The sequence below is a fragment of the Octopus bimaculoides genome, chromosome 8, assembly GCF_046866305.1.
Source record: "Octopus bimaculoides isolate indiv1 chromosome 8, ASM4686630v1, whole genome shotgun sequence".
NCBI lineage: Eukaryota > Metazoa > Mollusca > Cephalopoda > Octopoda > Octopodidae > Octopus > Octopus bimaculoides.
Genome location: NC_142935.1, coordinates 6,403,975 through 6,425,707, shown reverse-complemented (window position 1 = coordinate 6,425,707; position 21,733 = coordinate 6,403,975). Strand labels below are relative to the sequence as shown.

Sequence of the window (21,733 nt, the reverse complement as noted above, 5' to 3'; positions counted from 1 at the left end):
CTACAGATAACCCCTCACAAGTCATTTCGTGGGAGACAAAATAGATGATAAAAGGAAGATATTTCTGTAGCGAAGAGATGAAATTAGAAAGAACAGTTGGTCATTAAAGTAGAATGAAAGCTGGCACTGAACTACAGAAAGAAATGCGTGTTCTAAGTCAGGTGAGCCATTTTATAATGGAATGTTTGCTCATTTGGTTGAGAATGTGAGCAAAGACTGCCATTCTGTAGTTTGGGTGAGGCATCTACAATGATAAAGCTTGCGGCTGCCGCAAATCCTTTATCACGTCGGGGCCACCATTTTATAATGGAATTAAAGGCTTGTGACACCTGTGGAGTATTTCCTGCCATTACAATTATTTCTGTAGTCTTAAGGATCTGGAACTCGAAAAAGAAGCTTACAAGCAGAGTGTAATTCAATAGTCGTTTATTTTTAGTTCTCGTTCCCAGTGACCATCTTTATGGCAGCGCATGGTTTGTTATAGCTCCGTTCATGTGAGGTTCATTACCTCTGGAGATAACAGGTGAAGTTAGAGCAGGATAATAGTCCGCAGTGAGCTGCCAGTTTCACAGTGTTTCTCAGCGTAAGTGAAAAGGAAGAAAGAGAAAGAATATCTTAATTCTCCTGCTTAAATAGTGGTTGCCGATGAGTCTTGCTGTCGTCTCATATATGGCAAATGGGTGCAGGTGAGATCTCGCTCCTGTCTCAGACATGGTAATGGCTACCGATGAGATCTCATACAAAATGGTGCTGGCTTCTTGTGCTTCACTACAATTTAAATTTCAAAGAAGTAGAACTGGAATCTTTATATAAAGAAAATTTTTTATCAGTAGTTTGATCTTTAAACATTTCTTCTAAATTGATAGTGCTTAACGAACTTAATGCATTAACATTCAATGAATCTACATATAGGCACAGGAGTGGCTGTGTGGTAAGTAGCTATAGGTGCAGGAGTGGCTGTGTAGTAAGTAGTTCTCTTACCAACCACATGGGTCCGGGTTCATTCCCACTGCGTGGCACCTTGGGCAAGTGTCTTCTATTATAGCCTCGGGTAGACCAAAGCCTTGAGAGTGAATTTGGTAGACGGAAACTGAAAGAAGCCCGTCGTATATATGTATATATATGTGTGTGTTTGTGTTTGTCCCCCCACCATCACTTGACAACCAATGCTGGAGTGTTTACATCCCCGTAACTTAGCGGTTCAGCAAAAGAGACCGATAGAATAAGTACTAGGCTTACAAAGAATAAGTCCTGGGGTCGATTTGCTCGACTAAAGGCGGTGCTCCAGCATGGCCACAGTCAAATGACTGAAACAAGTAAAAGAGTATTCATTCAAGAAAGTGCATCAGCTGCAGAATTTTCAACACCCTTGATACACCGTATATCCACAGTATACTGTGAAATATAATCAAGGTGTCTAATTTATCTCGGAGAATATTTTCCAGAAGAATTTTTTAGTGTATGTGTCAATGGTTTATGGTCAGTAAATTATGTAAATGACCTACCTTCAAGAAGATGTTTGTAGTGTTTAATTGACAAGTAAGCTGCCAACAATTCTCTGCCGAAAACGCTGTATTTCATTTCTGGTACCTTGAATTTTCTGAAAAGAAGGATAATGGTTGCCTAGAACCACAATGAAACTGTTGTAAAACTCCACCAATTCCAGCATCGGAAGCATCAACTACCAACAATAATTTTGCTTCAGGAAAAGCCTTTAATTCATCTTTTGAAGTTATAGCTTCATTTTTCTTTCTCCTATTCTTTAATAATTCAGTCAAAGGAAATATTCTTTCTGTGCAATGTGGAATAAAGCATTGGTAGCAATTAATGAGTCCTAAATATTCCTGGAGCTTTCTTAAAGAATTCGGTATTGGAAATTTATTAATAGTTTCAACTTTGTCTGGCAGTGGGCGAATTCTACCTTTATCAATGAGATGACCTTAAAAAGATATAGAACGTTCACCGAAAACACACTTTGATTGATTTATCACTTTACCATGTTTAGTCAGTCTTTTGAAAATTTGTTTTAAGTGATTTTCATGACTTCTGACGGACTAGCATTGAGAACATCGTCTCTATAAACAAATACAAAAGGTAAATCTCTTGTTACTTCATCAATGAACCTATGGAAAGTATTTGCTGCGTTCCTCAGTCTGAAAGGCATACGAAGGAATTCATATAACCCAGATGGAGGTGTGATTGCTGTTTTTGGTATATCCTTCTCTTCAACAGGAATTTGATTGTATGCTCCAACTAAATCTATTTTAGAAAAGATATTACAACCACCCAACAGAGCTGCAAAATCATAAATGTGTGGGATTGAATATTTGTCTGCTTGTGTCTTCGCATTAACTTGTCTAAAATCCCCACATGGATGCCAGTTTGTGAGATTTTGTTTTTTTACCAAAACTAAAGGTGTTGACCAGTTACTGCTAGAAGGATGAATTATTCCAAGGTCTAACATGTGACGAAATTCAGCCATAGCAATCTTTAATTTCTCTTGAGATAATCTTCAAGTTTGGAAAACTTTAAAAAAATTTTTTTTTTTAACCCCCCCCCCCTCAAGCAGGCTATTCACATGCTAGAAATAACGGCCAAATCTATTACTACCTAATTCCTTCATACTAACTATCAGAGTTTACACAACAATTCAAATAAGTCTTGTTGGATTTGAGTAATAGACATGGCATAAAAATAGCCAATATCTCAAAGGAGTGTCATGGAGTTTAACAACCAATGATCAATGATTAATTTCCCCAAAATCAAGGTCTTTATAACCCCTCATACCTGAATTCTAAGAATCGCATTTCATGAAAGAATTCTCTTTGATGAAAGTTTAGAATTGAAATATGGGCAGTAATTTCAACCAATGGGAAACCAACAATTATACTTGTTCGGGCAACATTACCATTATGTCATATTACCGTCTTTTACGATTAGCTGACTGCTCTCTACAGTAGCAATGGGTGAAATACTACTAAGCATTTCGTCCAGTGTGCTAAAGATTCTGCCAGTTCACCACCTTAATAATAATCCTTTCTACTATAGGCACAAGGCTTGAAGTTTTAGGGGTGGGAACCAGTCAATTACATCAACCCTAGTGCATAACTGGTACTTAATTTATCGACCCCAAAAGGATGAAAGGCAAAGTCAACACCTGTGACATTTGAACTCAGAACATGAAGACAGATAGAATACTGCTAAGAATTTCGCCTGATGTGTTAACGATTCTGCCAGCTCACCACCTTAAGGTTTCAAATTTTGCCACCAGGGCAGCAATTTTGGGAGAGGGAATGAGTCAATTACATCAACCCCAGTGTTCCACTGATATGTAATTTACTGACCCTGAAAGGTTGAAATGCAGTCAACCTCGGCAGAATTTGAACTCAGAAAATAGCGATGGGCAAAATACTGCTAAGCATTTCGTCAAGCGTGCTAACAATTCTGCCAGCTCGCTGCCACCTTAACCGTAATAATTGCTGACAGTGCATTAACATTTACACTTTGCTCTACATCTTTACTGCCACCTTTCAGCTTTCTATTCTCAAGAGGCACATTATCTGCTGGTGCAATATTATCCTTATTTTTTTACTTTCCTTTTTATTTCTTCAATTTCCATGTTTGTTAGCAACCTATTTGTTATTGCTTTTGCCTGATTGTCTAACCTCCAGTAGTACAAAGAGGATTTACGAGAAAAAGATCAACAACTGGGACAAGATGGCCCTACATGGAGAATTTGTCCAACATCAGATATCACTCTTCTGCACAAAAAGAGCAAAGAATGGATTTTCATTGACATACTGGTACCTGCAGATCAAAACATCGTGAAGGCAGAATGAAAAAGCTGAAAAAAATCAAAACCTGGCATTTGAAGTGGCGCATGTGATTGGCGCATTTGGAACCATCTTAAGGAACAACAAAAACTTGGAATCAGAAGCTGAAACTACCAAACATCATTGGAAGTACAGTGCGTGGTCATACTCGGAACGACATATGTGTTCAGGATAGCATTGCATTTTTAAGCTGTGAGGAGTAAAGATATGACATAGATAACCTAGAACACCAAAACTGGAATCAAGATAATAACAATCTTCATATAATAATGATTATGAAGCCTGTTGATCTGTCACACAACTTCCAGTTTGGTTTACAACTTGCATTTTCCTTTCCCTATTTATACACACACACACACAAACAAATATAACAGTATTTTCTGTGTCTCTGTCTGTCTATTACCAAACTGTTTTCTTTCTCAATACTTCTGTTAAAAATATTCAGTTAAGTTATAATAATTGAAAATAAGAAATTTCTTATATTAAAAGAAGTTAATACAGAAAGTAAACAAAATTCATGTCTCTTCAGAAAACTTACAAATGTTTTGTTTTAGTTTAATTTCATAAGTTACTTTTTTAAAAATAAAAATTGCCATCTAGGAAGGGATTGGCGTTAGGAAGGGCATCCAGCTGTAGAAACTCTGCCAAATTTAGATTGGAGCCTGGTGTTGCCATCCGGTTTCACCAGTCCTCAGTCAAGTCGTCCAACCCATGCTAGCATGGAAAGCGGACGTTAAACGATGATGATGATGATCTATTTGCCTAGTTTCTTTTCTTTCTTCCTTCTGTTATTCTCTTACTTTTTCTCTCCCCCTATCCTCACTTCACTTACTTTCTTTTACCTCTCTCTCTCTCTCATTCTTACTATAACTCCTTTTCTTACTCGTTCATTCTTTTTTTATTCCTCTTCCACTCTTTTATTCTCTTTCCTTCCTTCTTACCAGGTTTTTTTTTCTCTCTCCAAGACACAAATAACTGAGATTCCCTGCTTCCTTCCCGTCCATCATTTCAGAAAGCTAGTTCAACGATTAATTTCTTATAGCAATTTTCAAGAAATCTGCTGCAGACACTTTCATAAAAGCAACTAAAATTACTGGTATTGATGGAGGGTGTACTTTGCTGATGTCCCACATCAACCTGCAATCATCTGATACAGATTTTCCCTTCACTATAAGACAGTGTCAATTCTATGTCTGGCCTGTACTTACTATGTCAATGAGCAAAAAGTCAAGGACAATGCTTACCAAAATGTGGCATTTATCTTCTTACAACAGTGTTCAGAAGCAGTCAAGTCGACAACATGTTGGCTACTCAGTTTAACATACTACTTCAGTATCTCTTGTCCAACCCATACTAGCATGGAAAAAGCACATGTAAAATGATGATGATGATGATCATCATCATCATCACACAAAATACCATTGGTGAAATAACAAAATTTTACTGAAAAATATTTATCTATGTGCAATTTATTGATTAAAATAAGAAAAATACTGGAGAAAACTTTAATTACTATGGCATCCCAATGTTAGACATTGTCTGTTCAAGAAAAGCAAGTGGAGTTTGTTGATAACCTGGTTGTTGAGGAGGAGGCATGACAAGAGATTGAGAAGCAGGCTGCATTCCAGTCGGATTTGATGGTGGTGGATGTTGGGAATAATTAGCCATATTTGACTGCATTGTATGCAATGGCATTGAGTTACTTGCTGACTGCGGTTGTTGAGAAAGTTTAGAAGTAGGCTGAGGTATACTTGTTTGTTGTTGAGCAGACTGTAGATTACACAATAGACTCTGCCACTGTTGCAAACGGTGTTGATGTTTCTGCAGCAAAGATTCTTTGCGGAGCAATTCTTGTTCCAAGTCTGTGAATTCCTAAAATAGAGTTAAAGTTATTGAAGTTGAATAAATAACTCTTCAGATTAATGAGTAATTTTTTTAAAGCAAATATTTTAGAAAGTTTACACTATTTTAAAATCTACAACCCACTGCTCTCTAATTAGAGCCTTTATTCATGCTTTACAGTATGGGGTTTTCATATCTTCTTTTAGTTTTATTTGCTTTCATTGCCAGACATCATGATGTACCAGAGCTGGTTGTAGTTTTGAAAGCATTAAGCAGTTAAGACATCTCTTTCTTTCAACAGAGTACCAGCTTCTCAAAAACTTTGCCAGGAGGATTTGAACTTAGCACTATATGCCATTGAATATATTTCTAATGAAATGCAATGTCTCTGACTTTTAATTAATTTCGAAAATAACCACTAATTTGGAGGAATTTTCTAAAACAACTAATCTCATCATTATTAATTAGGTGCCTGGAACATTAAAAGATTCTTACATAAAAAAATTGGTGCTGTTGATATGTAGAGTGCCTGTACCAGTGACATATAAAAGACATCCGGTACACTCTTTCCTGATGCAGAATTGCAGTTAATTTTGAAGGCAACATCAACATCTGGCTGGGGATAATCAAATTATATTAAGTAGATCATTTGGTGTGATTAGGTTTTGAAATCAGAGTCAATGTTACAGAGGTTGAGGATAGAGAGGCCATTTTAGAAAGCATCTTATAAAGGCCTGACATTACAACACTGGATCACTTTGATCTGTAGCTTATTTCAATTCTACTCAGAGCTGCCTGCAGCTCTGTTAGTGCTCTCATTTTACACCATGGATCAACCCTCTTTTGTTTGCTCAAGGAACAACTTACCTTCCATCTACAAACAGCTCACCTAATCAGAATTAAAACCATCCCCCTTTCCTTAATTAATATGCCTCCCACATACATGCCTTCCCTATCTCTTCAAACATGCCATTATGTTCTATTCATAGCAACTATACAACAACACACAGAGATACAGACATCATGCACAAACAGCCTACTCCACATATTCACACATGTTCTCAAAAAATCACAAACATTAAGTCTTGCCAATTACTTGCCTTACTAAAATCACTCTTCTATTGAGAAACATCTTTTGGTCAGTTTTCAACATGCAGCAGCAGCCACTGTAAAAGCATTCTCTAAAACATTTGCTTTTTTTTTTTTTTTTTTGCTGAATGATCACTGTATAAAACATTGAACTGATTTACTTAAGGGGGAAAATGAATTACTTTGTACTCTTGTTTGTTTTTATTGATTTTTGTTCTTGAAATCTTTACCTACACAGCACTGAACTTATATGATTTTTATACATAGGTCAATTTCACAGTTCATTAAAAAATACCATTCAACCATTCATTAAAGCATTACACTTTTAGGATCATTACCATTTAACATTTGTTTTCCCTGGTGGCATGGGATGGACAATTTGACCAGAGCTGTACCAGGTTTCAGCCTGATCTGCATAAGCAAAAATTCTACAGTTCTTGTTAGAGGTTGTTTTTGTGATTTTGCCACTGAAATCATTTGCAGAATCAATTAAATTATAAAATCTCTCTTTTTACAATATTGTAACATTCTCTTACACACACACACACAACTGATAACCAAGAGGAAAGCGAAGCTCACAAGTATGTGTATAGCTGGCATCTATACCAATTTGTGAGGTAATACAGTATCCACCAACATAATTTATCCCTTTATTCTCTCTCTTGCTTTCTCCTATATATATAATAATTTAATCACCAGATTTCAAAATAAAAATACTAAAAATCAAAGTTTTACCAAAATGACAGTTTTTTTAAGAAAGGAATTAAAATTTATGCAAATAATGCACACAAGAAACTATATTGACTATTAAGCAATACCAAGAAATGCCCATATGCAATTAGCAATGGAAGTGGTTATATTCTTTTAAAGAGATCTGCTTCTAAGTTTACTGTGTAGTAATTTTGGAATATTATGTCAATGTGATTTCCTTTTGTATTTGAATTTTATGCAAGATGGAAATGAGATTTAAGGCTGTTTGGGTTCTTCTAAAGTAATTAGCTGTATAACTGAAATAACTATCAAAAAATTTTAAAAAACACCATCTGAGATCTTATCTATAAAATGATCATAAGATATTTTGTTGCAAAAAAGTAATTGATGGTATGAAAAAGATTTTTTGTTTTGAATTTTTCTTTCTATTACACATGTTCTTTTACCTCTTTTATAACTTGCTCAGGTTTTTGTATTGAAAGAATCATTCTCTTCCGAAGAAAAAATGCTTCCATTTGCCGCCCAACTTCTAAGAATCTTTGAAGTGCATGTTCAATACCTAGAAAATATTTCAAGACATTTAGAAAAAATATATACCAGTTTATCTTCAAAACTATTTCAAAATAGGAATTTAAAACAAATTTCCTAAAACAATTTCATCCAGATACCTTAAACAGATACTCAGTCATGATTTGTATGGTTAAGAACTTTGCTTTACAACCATGTGATTCTGGGTTCAATCTCACTGTGCATAAAATTTTGTAAATGGAAACTTTGAAATAAAAATTCATCATATACTAGGGGAAGTCAAAAATTATCAGCACTTTCACAAAACTTGGCTGAGATTCAATAATTACTCTCACATTATATCAGCCACTACATACAACACAACATTAATGACTTCAAAGAAAGCCAAATTTTTAAAGGAGAGCAAACATATGATTGCTTCCAGCCCAATATACTGCACTTATTTAATCAAACCAAGTAGAATTTGAATTCACAACAAAGAAAGAGATGAAGCTCATACTGTAAGGCATTTAAAGATCAGAACTCTCTCTCAATATCTTCAACAAAATAATAAAGAAAGGCTTACCTGCTTTAGTTTCTTCAGAGTCTGTTACATTGAAATACTCTTGGGAAGTTAATAAAGACAGACAATTCTGAAATAAGGATACAATGTCAATATATATTTAGAACACTGTTACAAATCTATTTTGATCCAATTCATTCATAATAATAAAGTTTTGAATGGTAAAACTGATAGTACAATCTAACTTGGTACGCATCAAGGATATAAAACAGCCCAAAATGACAGCACATTTACATCTATACTTGTTAGCCTGTTGTCACCAACTTTGAAGCTGTGGTGGTGAAGAATGCTTCTTTCTTTTGTGCCATGTGAACATGTCACAAACCATACACTCTTTGAGAGAGTCCAAAACATAGTAAGGTGGTAGGTCCTCTTTTTTCAAGAAATTTTTCAAATTTAACCCGAGTGTAACTGAGGTTATCCTCTGGATGGACAGAGATTTAGAGATGTGTTACTTGAAGCTTTTGACAAAAAGAAGAGGATATAGCGTCATATAACATGGAGGACAACCTGTTGAGGCCTACTGACCAGATCTGTGGCTGGTGCAAAGTCCCTTCTTAACCCAAGGTGACATGGTGGTGGAACAATGTAGTTGACAGGGCCATTAGAGAAGAGAAACAGGACTGGAAGTGTGGTGGTAGCCAAAAGGGAAGCTAGGAGAAAGGTATAGTTAGCCAGAGGGGAAGCAGAAAAGAAGAGGATTGCCAATGTTCTGCGCCATGAGGACCAGAGACTTGAAGTGTTTCCAATTGCAAGACAGTGTGTGAGAAAGGATTGCAATGTTATTTAAGGATACAAAGACAGGGAAAGCCCCCCAGCCCAATAGGAATCACTGCTGAGACGCTTAAAATATCTGATAGTGTAGGCTATGGCCTAGTCACCCATATAGTTAACCAGGTGTTATATGAAGGAGTCATACCATAGTCAACTGCTATAAATATAATGGTGACGCCTTAGATAGAAATAATTACACAGATATCAAATTGTTGCATCAGGCGATGAAAGTCATAGAAAGGGGTCATAGCCTAACTAATTAGGGAGAGAGTTAGTTTAGATGAGATGGAGTTTGGGTTTTGTGCCAGGGAGAAGCACCACCAATACTATATTTCTGATAAGACAGCTGCAGGAGAAATATTTAGCCAAAGATAAACCTCTGTACTTGGCTTTTGTTGACATAGAGGAAGCCTTTAACATAGTAACTCGATCCCTTGTGGTGGTCAATGCAGAAACTAGGGATAGACAAGTGGTTGATGAGAGCTGTACAAGCTATGTACAGGAACACTGTCAGTAAGGTAAGGGTTGGCAATAAGTATAGTGAAGAATTCAGGGTACAAGTAGGGATTCACCAACGAATAGTCCTCCAGGCAATAACAGAAGGATTTAAGTCATGCTATTCCTGGGAGCTCCTCTATGCTGAGGACCTTGCTCTTATAGCTGAATCACAACCTGAGCTAGGGAAGAAGTTTCAGGTGTGGAAACAAGGTCTAGAATTGAAGGGCCTTACAGTTAACTTAGCAAAAATTCAAAGTCTTAGAAAGAAAGCAGACAAATCACAAATCCCTTCAGGTAGATGGCTCAGCCCCATCTGTAGAAAAGGTGTAGCATGACCATTTGTCTTTTATATACTCAAAGAGAACGGCGATAATTTTCTGAAATAGTAATTAGATTATGTTATAAACCTTTTAATGCATTTAGGGAAGGACGTTTGCTTAGTTGATATAGTTTTTTGTAAGGTAGTAAACATTTGTAAAAAAAATAGTCTCAGTCAAAAATGCAGCAAAAATACCTGGTTTTAACCCCCGTCTCATATCTATCTATCTATCTAGATAGATAGATAGACAGATAGAGGGACAGACAGAGAGGGAGAGAGAGAGAAAGAAAGACGAAACTTTGGAGCCACTATCACCACCCTTCTCGTTACAGTATAGTAAATATGTCCGCTTCAAAAATTATTGAGTAATTCTTCAGTTTAATGGTAAACAGTTTTTAATATAACTTGACATAAACATACACACACACACATACAAATGCATGTGTGCTTGTGTGTGTGTGTGTGTGTGTGTGTGTAAACAGCGTACCTCGGTCAAAATTACATTAAACACCTTTATTGAAAAATCAGTTTTATATAACAGACGAAATGTTTTATGTAAATGCCTTTTCATTGACTTTATATCCTATTTATATATAAACAGAGGTTATTTTAAAATTTACCAATAAATAAAACAATTGAGATTTCCACGAAACAAAATCGAAGAACTTACTTGAAAAGCCGTCTCAAGTTCATCAATTAAATTGTGTTCATTGCTTCTTTCAGTCGATGGCATCGCCATTATTATTCTCGGAAGTCTTTAGCTTGCACGAGACTACAAAGTTCTGGTCTTTGAGTATATAATTTAATTACAATATGCGAACTGAACAACGATCGATCATAATTACAAAAGACAAAGCTGATCACTGAAATATAAAGAAATCGCTGCCAATAAATAAACGGTGTCAATAGCAAAAATTGGGCATATGTAAAATATGATGGGTTTCTTGAAATACCGAAACGAAAACGAAATATTGTTTCCTATAGCGGTGAGATTGCAATGGTTTTAAATATAAGGAGTCCATAATTCTATTGACACTTTTACATCTTATGCTTGACATTTTTTAAATTAAATACTTTTAAATCTCTTAATAGTCTTTTTTTTTTCATCATACATATACTTTTAAAATATTTAAAAATATTACTGACTCGTATATCTTTCTATCTTAAAAACTTATGTCTTGAAAAAAGTTATTCCTAGTTAAATACTTAAATATTACCCATGTTTTATGGTCGTGGAAGAATCTTCTAGATGTCTAGTTGCGACCAGTTTCTTTGTCATAAAGAATATTTGGGGCTGCAGTTAAAAATTATTTTTTATATTCTTTTTAAATTCTATTTATTGTTCAATATTAGGATTGTTATTCGTGAACAATATATGAGGAAACTGTTTATTTCATAGATTTGCTGTTACATATTATAAACTACTTTGGTGAAGTTCTGATCGAAGCACGCCTTAGAACCGGCCGGACAAGATTTGCATATGTGGATGTTTTTGGTCATAGGTACATATATCTGAAAATGAAACCTAAACAATCCGAGAAAATACAAAAATAGACTTGGCTATATTGGGTAAGCAAAACGAATACGTAATGCTTAGAGTCAGTTATTGAACGGAAATATATTACTTTAATTTGCTTTTCGATTAAACCTTTTTCAAATTTATTTTTATAGCTTCTTCGGAATGTTTCCATTTTTATTATTATTGTTTGGTGGTTGTTTTATTTTTCTAGTAATATCTCCTTTAATAACTTTATCATTAAAGTTGAAACAAAAGTGTTCCTATTGAAAAAGTGAACTCTTTTAATAAAGATAAAATACTAATGGGTTAATAATATGCATTCACATATTCGTTCCGTTGAAACCAAGTTTATTTTAGTATTATCTCCAATTGTTTCGGTTTCATTTTTGGTCTTTAAAAACCAAAGATCGCACAAGGTTTTATTTATAATTTAAGAACTTGAACAATTTCGATTTTTCAAAACAAAAATAAATAAATAAATAATTTTAATTTTTTAAACAACCCCCATATTACAATTTTCAATTTTTTAGTGATGTTATTTAAACTTTCAGTGTTTTCTACTTGGTCAATCAGTAAAGTATTTTTATTAACGGACTCAAGATGTCATAAAGAGACATATTTACTACTAGCCTCCATTTATATTACTGGCTCAGTTAGGGAGTCATACTTGGTAGTGTGAGCCATTTTTCTACTGGGAAAGAGGTTTTGGAAGACGTCTTCTATAAAAGTTCACAAAGAGCTTTTGAGGAACCCGTCTAGTAGCTGTGCAAACGAGAGAGCAGCTATCAGAAAGGCATCCGGCAGTATAAATTCACTCTCCCCTTAGATAATGTAGTGTAGCCATGTATTTCCTACATTTTCCTGCCCCTCTGTCATACCTTAACTTCTTAACACATAGCATAAAGCTACCTCCCTCTCTAGTACAATCCCATTCAATTAAGGGAATGTTGGTTTTTTGGGGTTTTTTTGTCTATTGTTAGTTACTTGGTAATCTCCCTAGTGCTGATTCCATGAAACCTGTGGTTCATTAAATCCTGCTGAAATATCTAACCCATGCCAACATGGAACATAGACATTAAATGATGATTATATTGATCACAATTTACCTTAATATAACGCCACTCATTTCAAAAGAAGGGTTATAACCAATTGAATCAACTTGTAAAAAGCCGAAGTTGAGCTAATCAGGGTTTAATCTTGCAATATAAGTTAATACTACATGTTATATATCATCTTTACACTTTGTTACTCCAGCCTTATAAACACTATCAGTGAAAGGAGATGACAAATGTCTACTTGATCTCCAGTCACAGAAAATGACTGATTCAAAAGTACTGAACAAAAAAAGCTAAAAATGGAGAATATTACCTACAATTACCTGTCTAACAAATACCTATATTCACCCAGGTGTGCCATTTTTCTCAGAATGTGGATCCTTATTTATATTGACATATTTCTTGCACAAAGAACAAAGTGTGGTTTTGATTAGTTTGTAAACAATGTTTATAGTTCATTAGAATTTTGCTTCTTGTATCTAAGCTGTTTGTCACCACAGACAAAACACACTGTTTACAGATATGTCAGGGACACTAAAAAAGTGAAGTGTGGTATGTTTATATGGCTCTTTACACAGAACTATGCTGATGTTTGGTAATCACTGATGAGTGATAAATTTCTTGGATGAATCTAATAAAATATTGCTTATTTGATGATGGGCATTTAGCAAGGTGTGTAAATTGTAACCAGCCTGCATAAAATAATTTGATAAATTTGGGTTTTCTGTTTTTGTGGAGCTACATTATCAGTTCATTTTTGTTATAACCTCTGATGAATTCCTTATAAGCATGGATAAACCGTGGAACTGTGATTCTGATAAGATTCATCTTTGTTTCACTTAGTTGTTGTGACTTTATCATCAGGACAATGATTTGATATGAAATAAAAATGGGTTCCTGTCTTCCCATAATAGATATGTTAAACTATTTTGGCACAGAAAAGAAAAATCTCCAAGTTTTGCTAGTTTTTTCTTTTCTTTTTCCACTTATAGATCCTTTGAATAATGTTTTCAGTTTGTTATGACTAATTCCATTGCACCACTGTGTAGTACATTCAAGAGAAGGTTTGACAGAGTCACAAAATTCTAGTACCTCTTCATTATGAAGCCATGTGCCTTACTATCAAGCTGACGTGACATCCAATTTTTTTACTATTTCTGTTTTCATTGTTTATTTCAACATTGATAATATATTACTTTATCTCCTTCATATAGAATGTAATATTTGCCATTTCATTGATCTGTCTTTCAAATATTACTTGAATGTTAAGCAATTTTTGAAGAAATCATTCCTTCAGCAAAACTGAAACATTGGGTGAACTTTGCATATTTTATCTGCCTTATCAATGGTTCAGTTTTGTTCGTTGATAAAGTGTTGAAATTTCCAGGTAGCAAAACGTATCGTGTATCATACTTGATGAAAACCAGTTGTGAATATCACAAAGTCTTTTCCCTATAGAGCCTGTAGTCACTATAGTTTGGTTAAAAAAATCAAATATTCCATTCATAATCTGAATCCAATAAATGCTTTCATTTCGTCTGATGACATTAATATAAAATTTTAGTATAGTAAGAATTCAACAACTCTTTTTTTTCTTTATGCCTGGATATTTTGAATCCAGACTGATTTTATTTGTTGAAAATCTATTTATAGTGTGCATGTACAAGAGAAAAACCAGGCATAAGAGGCATCAGATGTGGTGTGCAAGAGAGATGACTGCACTGGTATGGTCATGTGATGCATATGGATGAAGACAGCTATGTAAAGAAGTGCTGATCTCTAACTGTGGAGGGAACCTGTGGTAGAGGTTGACCCAGGAAGACATACGATGAGGTGGTGCAGCATGATCTTCAAATGTTGGGCCTCATGGAGGAAGTGACTAGTGACCAAGACTTTGGTGATATGCTGTGCTTGAGAAGACTCATGAAGCTAAGTGAAATTGTAGTCATGGCTGAAGCTGGTGTCACGTAACTGGTACCCATGCCGGTGGCACATAAAATTCACCCTTCAAGCAATAGGCCTCATGGAGGCAATGACAAATGACTGAGACCTTTAGCAATATGCTATGCTTGAGAAGATCCATCAAGTCAAGTGAAATTGCAGTTGTGTCAGATACTGGTGTCACACTACTGGCACCTGTGCCAGTGGCATGTAAAAGCATCCATTACACTCTCGGAGTGTAAATTTTAATGATCTCTAATGCTGATATCTAGTGAATTAAATGGATGAAAAAGCTGACAAAATATTCAGCAATTTTACAATTCAATGTTTGCTTATATTAGTAAATTAGTACTGGTTTCTATTCAATGCCATATAAATTTAATGTTTGAGAGTCAAATGCATTGGCCATAACTACAATACATTTGTTGATGACAGGATACAGACCATTTATTCTCAGCTGGTTGTCTGACACTCTTTCAACTCAACCATTTGTGCTCTCTTTTTGGTTTTGATTCTACAGCTTATTTTGAATAAATTTGAAATACATCTAATTAAAATGATAAAACTGTCACACAAATCAACAACACAAAAAAACAGTTGTTTTCAATAATTTATCTTTATTTTAATCATTTGTTTCTGGTAAAATGTATTATATAGTAAAGGGTATATGTATTATCGTAAAAATACAATGTTAAACAAATGTGGTGGTTGAATTATAAATAACCAAGAAGTTGTTAAAGTAGTATAATTTTCTTTTTTTTTTTTAATTTCCAAAAGAAACATTCTACTTAGTACTCACAAAAAGAAAAAGAAAGAACATATATACAGAATACCAAAATACTATTGTATATATTTAATGAAATATCTTTAATAGTATACAACTACTTTAATTTTTACAACATTTGGCAACACATATCATTGCATAGATTTCATTAAATTTTATAAATATATATTTAAACCTTAGCATATATACTTAGTCCTTGCACAAATTCATCCACTTTGGTTTTGAACAGTTCACTGGTTATTGGCTTGTTAAGTAGACACAATGGATTCTTAACAACATATTCAACATAGAGCTGTGAAAATACAAAAAACATCTACAATAAGAGAAATGATGAGACATTTGCAACATGCTTCATTTCATTAATACAGGTATCACAAAGACCTAGGCTAGTCCAAGTAAGTGACATTTCTCTTTTACCTGTTTGAGCCTGTGAGTTGTGGCCATGCTGGGGCACCAAGCTAAATTTTTACCGTTTTATTGTATCAAAATTTGTAATGAAGCAAGTTCCTCTGTAGAAATAACGATTACCATGACAGATGGAATCAATTTTTAATTCATAGCAGGGTCTCTAGACATTAACAGGTTCATAATTATAGTGTAGGATACAGGAACCCTGTTATGCAAGGGTAACAAAGGTTTAGACAAGAAATAAGGACTATCTGGGTCTACTCTTATATAAGAAAGTTTTTATCTCTAGCCTTGCTCAAAATAATTTTGGGTTTTAACCCTGAAAAAGAATATGAGAAGAGCTTTAGAGTGGAGTTCAAACTACCCCCCGATTCACTATTGTTCTACATAAAATGTACTTCAGTCCAGGATTTATTCCAGATATAAACCATCTAACTGAGAACAAATATATAGCTCAAATTGTAGCAAAACTGACGAGACTTAACTTCGTTAAAATTGTGATCATTTAGTTGACAGACTAATAAACCTACATGGTCTCTCTCTAAGGGTTATAACCCTTCAATTCTTTGAGAGTGCATAGAAATATTTTTTGATAATATGCATTCAAAAAGATGTCTTTACTACAGGATTGAACTGTAAATTTCTTAACTGGTGAGCTGTCTTTCGAGTGATTTAATCAGCTATGATTCTCTCAAAGTACACACACTAAATCATTTTCCCGATTACTGTATATACAATTAAAAAAGAATAAAGAAGCTATATTATATTCTTGTTTATGTTTTTCATTGTACATGAACATGAAATTTATTGTCTCTCAACAAATTCTAAGAAATGTAAATTAAAAATAAAACTTAAAGGAATGAGTCTTTACTTACTGAACTATAGATTTGATGCAGAATGTCCCGAATGTTTCCAACATTCAAATCAGTCAACATAATCACTTTGATGCCACTAGGTGTCTCATAGAAATGAAGTTTGTAAACATTGGTCTTAAAATTGAGAAAGCCGTCTTTCCTAAGTTTGCATGTTAAGGAAAATAAATATTAAAAGGAAAAAATGTTCTGTTTCCTATTCTAAAACTGAAAAAAAAAAGCATCATAGTATCCTAATAAGGAAATTCTCTCTCTCCAATAAGGGAAGTATTTTTTTTTTTACCTGAGAAACATCTCAGTACTAGGCTGGAGAATCAGCTCAATTATTACATAGAAGCTCCCTCGTTAGTTGTTTACATCACATATTACTAGCATCCAGGATTCTTCAGATAATATCAATCAACATATCCACAAATTAGAATCCTGACTTCACAAAATCTAACAACAGCACTAAACAAAACTAGAGAATATCTCATGTCACAATCAAAACCTATGGGGTGATTGTAAAGGTTCCATAAGCTACATCAATTTCAGAGACCTGTAATATGGATATAGCTCATCAAAAACTACATTGCAACTAAACAGTATTTAAATGAATCAGTTCAACTTGAAATGAAATCACAATTCCTTTTATCATCTTCATACCCTGATCACTGATGTTCTTCACAACACTGAAGACTTTCCCATAATTTGGTATATGGTGGTATCAAAGAGTTCCTGGACTAGTTATGTTTAATAAAAACTAACTTATTTACCTGAGTTTTAACAGCATCTCCTTCGAAATAGACACCTTGTGCAGCAATGCACCGGTGCCAGCATTCTTGCCACTTTTGGAATCCAGCCTGGAAGTAATTTTCCAGAAGAGAGTCAAGGATCTTCTGTGATTTGCTCTTGATCTGGACAATGGTGTTAAAACAGCAACCTCTGAGCTGCATTTTCATCTTAGGGAAGAGATGGACGTTTACAGGTGTTAAATCTGGCGAATACAGTGGATGTGGAAGCAATACCATGTTGTTTTGGGCAGAAAACTCACAAGTGTGGAGAGCTCGGTGACAGGGCACATTGTTGTTGTGAAGAATCCAGATGCTAGCATTGCCTGCATGGACCCGCACAATAAACCAACAACACCAGTAATGTTGTTGGTTGTTCTCCGATGATCCTCATGCACAAGCTGATGAATTTTCCCCACATTTCTGGGGGTGACATTCGTGGCAGGTCTGTAGACAGTTACCTCCCTTGAAACCAGTTGTCTCATCCATTGGCCGCTGAATGGCACATGTGGTGTTGCATTGTGGGAGAATTAAATCTATAGCTTTTGGACAGCGCAACCAAAGCGATTCCAAGTGACGTAACAGTCAAACATAACCACCTCTTGTATATGAATACGAACACACAGAAACACCTTTATCTCTTTCTATACAAATACTGTAATTTGCATGCAGTACCAAGATTAAAACGACTTACGGCCTTATTCGCAAATTCTTAACATTTGTTTTATTCTTGTATTTGGAGAATGTCTGCCTTCTATGTTTCAGCTTTCTTTGTTAGGAGCAAAAGTTCCTAAAGGTCATCCATATCGCTCATCATCTTCCAGGGACGTTCTTCAGCTTTTGAAGAGCCTGTGCCTTGTTGCTGTAAGCTTGCTCGATGTATCTGTAGCAGACTTCCCAGGTTTGACACAAAATTTCATGTTGGCTCTTTGTTCCAGCTTCCTGCCCATGACTACAGAACTAGTTTGGGAATCTTTTGGTACCACCTTGTACAAAGCTAAAACTGTAATCTTGCAGATGGTTCATCAGTTGAACATCAATGGGATGACATTAAATGCTACAATATCTTGGACACGATCATGATGATGATGATGAACCTTACGCATTCACTCGACCAACGTCAACTGGCAAGTTTCCAGCAGCACACCCTTCAGATCAAATATTACCAGTTGAATAATGACTGTCCCCAAATCAGCATTTCACTTAAGGTTGCAGCTCTACAATGGATATTTTTATATTCCACCCATTGTCATGCTAACTCAGCATATTGCCTCCAAAGATAGAAAAATAAGATTTGGATGCTGCCATTTTCTATCATAACTAGAGCTGGTGGGGTTAGACATGAGAGGATGGCAAAAGACCAGATGGTATCAGTCTTCTTTTTCTAAGGCACAAGTTTCCATTCTGGGCAATTGTCATCAGACCCAAGGATCACAAGATGACAAAGTAATGACCACTGATATGTTTCTTTTCAAAGCTACAACAATGAAAATTCTAATGTCTTGGGCCTCCAAACCACTTCCTTAACCAATCTGATTGGGGTAGAGATGGCTATCCATAAGATTAAGGAAGAAAGAGCCATTCTACCCATGAAGTAGAATAGCTCTTTCAGTACATCTTCCCTCCCCATTCTTTACTGTAACACATTTGTCATTTTATTTACTGAGACCACAAAACATTTGCATGACTTGGGATACAATAACTGTCAAAAAAAAAAAAACTTGTTTGAATTTTTTTAGTAACAGAACAACCATAATCAACCAAACAATAAAATTCTTTTTATTGTCATAAAACAGTTTCACATCCAGGATGAATGAGTGTTTAAATTGTAGGAGCTGAGGTGTTTGATAATATGCATATTGTTCTGTCCTATTACCGATCATTTGACTGAAGCAAATTAATCTCCTTGCCTTAAAAATGCAATTTCCAATCTATATTAGAGTTTCAACTCTTAATTTAGCAGCTTCATTATGTAGCTATTGACAGTAATGGAGCATTTAAATCCTTACAACTATCTTTGCCATTGTTCATTTTTATCATTTAACATACATAGCTTTTAAAAAAAGAGATGTAATGCAAAATTCAAATTGTTGCATGGAATATTTTGAAAGGATACATGTCTGATGGTGATATCCTGTGAATGAAAGATTTTATGGAAAACATCATGCCAAACATAAGTTTGTATTCCTGCAAAAGAATTATTTTAGGATGTTAAATGTAAAATTGATAAAGATTACTCTCAGCAATTCATATATCCAAATAGCTAACCAACACATACAACACCTGCCACTTTTAGGATGTTTTCTGTTCTATATTCAGTGTATTTTTCATATTTTCCATTATTTATTTTTTTTAAAGAAATCTTATTCTTTTCATGTTAGCATGAATGTTATGATTTTTATTTAAATAAAATAACAAAATAGGAAAGATGGAGAGCTTCTTACAATACAAAAGGGTTCAATGACATTTATATATTTCAGGCACAAAGGCCCATCAGAAGTTGACAGTCAAGAGATGTTAGTCTATACCAGTGGTTCCCAAATGGCACAGCGTGCCTCATAGGTGCAGCAAAAGAGGATAGTAGGTGAGGTGGAATGATTGAAAGACAATCAAATAGTTTTAAAAAATTCATAGGCGCAGGAGTATATTATGTTGATAGAAATTACCATTCTGAACACACATGCCTGCTAGAATTTATATTTCTCAAGAGACCAATTAAGTTTTTGGACAGTTTCAGATCAGGACACCTACATAAGTTGGATTTTCTGTTTTGATGGGGACTTTTCCAATTTCTTTTTCACCATGGCCTTTGAAATGATGGGGGCAAGATTTTTGAGAGAAAAATGTTTGAAAATTATTTTTCTTTTTTATATCTCACTCTCCCCCTACACTCCTCATCTAGACTGATTTGAGCCTTTTTTTTTTTTTTTTTTTGGCACTACACACTTAAAAACGATGGGAGAAGTCTTTTCAATAGAAAAAAAAAAGTAAAAAAAAGAAAATATTTTTAGACGAAAAGCCGTGTTACTTCTGCATCATAATTCCATAAAATGTTTATAGGGAGAAAAATATTGAAAAAAATCAATACATGTCAGGGTGACAAAGAAACGAGAAAGGTACCATGTGGTCGTAGGAAGTGTTAGAAACAACAGCTAAATCTCCCTTAAATCACCCACCTTTTGCGTCTGAAAATATTTACAAACGTTTTTCTTTTCTTTTTTTTTTAACCGAAAAGGCTTCTCCCATCGTTTTTAAGGGCGTAGTAAAAATAAAGCCTCCAATCAAACTAATAAGAAAAAAGATAAAGAGTTTATGTTTACAGGGAAGCTAAATTATTAAATAGGATCTTTCTGATTTATTAAGGATCTTTGCCAAATCAGAAAGATCCATTAAATATGAAAGTATTAACGAACAGGAGTATAGTATAATGAAAGTTTTACAAAACGTAAAAATTCAACACAAAAAATATTGAATGTCGATTCTTGAGATCCACCCAAAAATTGTATTGCAAGAGATTTTATAGATGGATACATTCCTGAATATATTTGATTGTATTTTAACTTACACAAACTCAATCATATGTAACATATAAATAATGTTGGTGTATAATATATCTGTTTATTCAATATCTAAAAATAAAAATGGAATAAGAGGAACAAGGAAAGAAGCAAAAACGAAGATTATAGATTTAAAAACTGTGATAATGCATGATAGGTATCGAACTATAAATGTCACAACCCGAATTAATCAACAATGAAAGTATTATGCGATACGCTTTCGTTTTTTTACGACGGTTAACCGCGAAAATATGGGAACTGTATTAGAATTAACTTTTTATAAATTAAATCATAAACAACAAAGAAGCGATCATTTTGGGAACTAAAACATTTGGTGTGTTACAAGAAAATGGAATTCACTGCTGCACCTATATCTGAGAATTATTTTGAATAATAAAAACTATTTCAAGATATGAAGTACCTCTTCTTTGCTCATGCCAGGGTGCTTTCTGCGATTCCATTCTGAATAATACAAACATGTTCCATATCTGTCGAAGATATACAAATTATAGACAGGCATCTTGACTCAATTCCGAGAACCTGTTCAACTTATCTCCCCTCGTACGGTGTCCATATACTAATGTTCCGATGGAGTAAAAGTTCTTAGGGAAACAGGGTTACCACTGATTTGTTGAAGTAGTGCAATAAATATGCTTGATCTTGAGTGGCTG

General features: G+C 34.5%; 2 protein-coding genes across 2 annotated transcripts; both read right to left on the bottom strand.

Moving 5' to 3' along the window:
• Positions 1 to 5,284: 5,284 nt before the first annotated feature.
• LOC106878893 (mediator of RNA polymerase II transcription subunit 28) lies at positions 5,285 to 11,676 on the bottom strand. The gene is made up of 4 exons (XM_014928237.3): positions 10,827 to 11,676; positions 8,569 to 8,635; positions 7,922 to 8,034; positions 5,285 to 5,705 (listed from the first exon to the last, which is right to left on the bottom strand). Exons 1-4 carry the CDS (start codon positions 10,893 to 10,895, stop codon positions 5,346 to 5,348), a joined length of 609 nt encoding a protein of 202 aa, XP_014783723.1. The 5' UTR covers positions 10,896 to 11,676; the 3' UTR covers positions 5,285 to 5,345.
• A 3,592-nt stretch (positions 11,677 to 15,268) lies between these two features.
• LOC106878901 (trafficking protein particle complex subunit 1) lies at positions 15,269 to 21,651 on the bottom strand. Its single transcript, XM_014928249.3, has 4 exons — positions 21,484 to 21,651; positions 19,622 to 19,692; positions 16,739 to 16,877; positions 15,269 to 15,747 (listed from the first exon to the last, which is right to left on the bottom strand). The coding sequence occupies exons 1-4, from the start codon at positions 21,580 to 21,582 to the stop codon at positions 15,625 to 15,627; spliced, it is 432 nt and encodes a 143-aa protein (XP_014783735.1). The 5' UTR covers positions 21,583 to 21,651; the 3' UTR covers positions 15,269 to 15,624.
• Between the last annotated feature and the right edge of the window lie 82 nt (positions 21,652 to 21,733).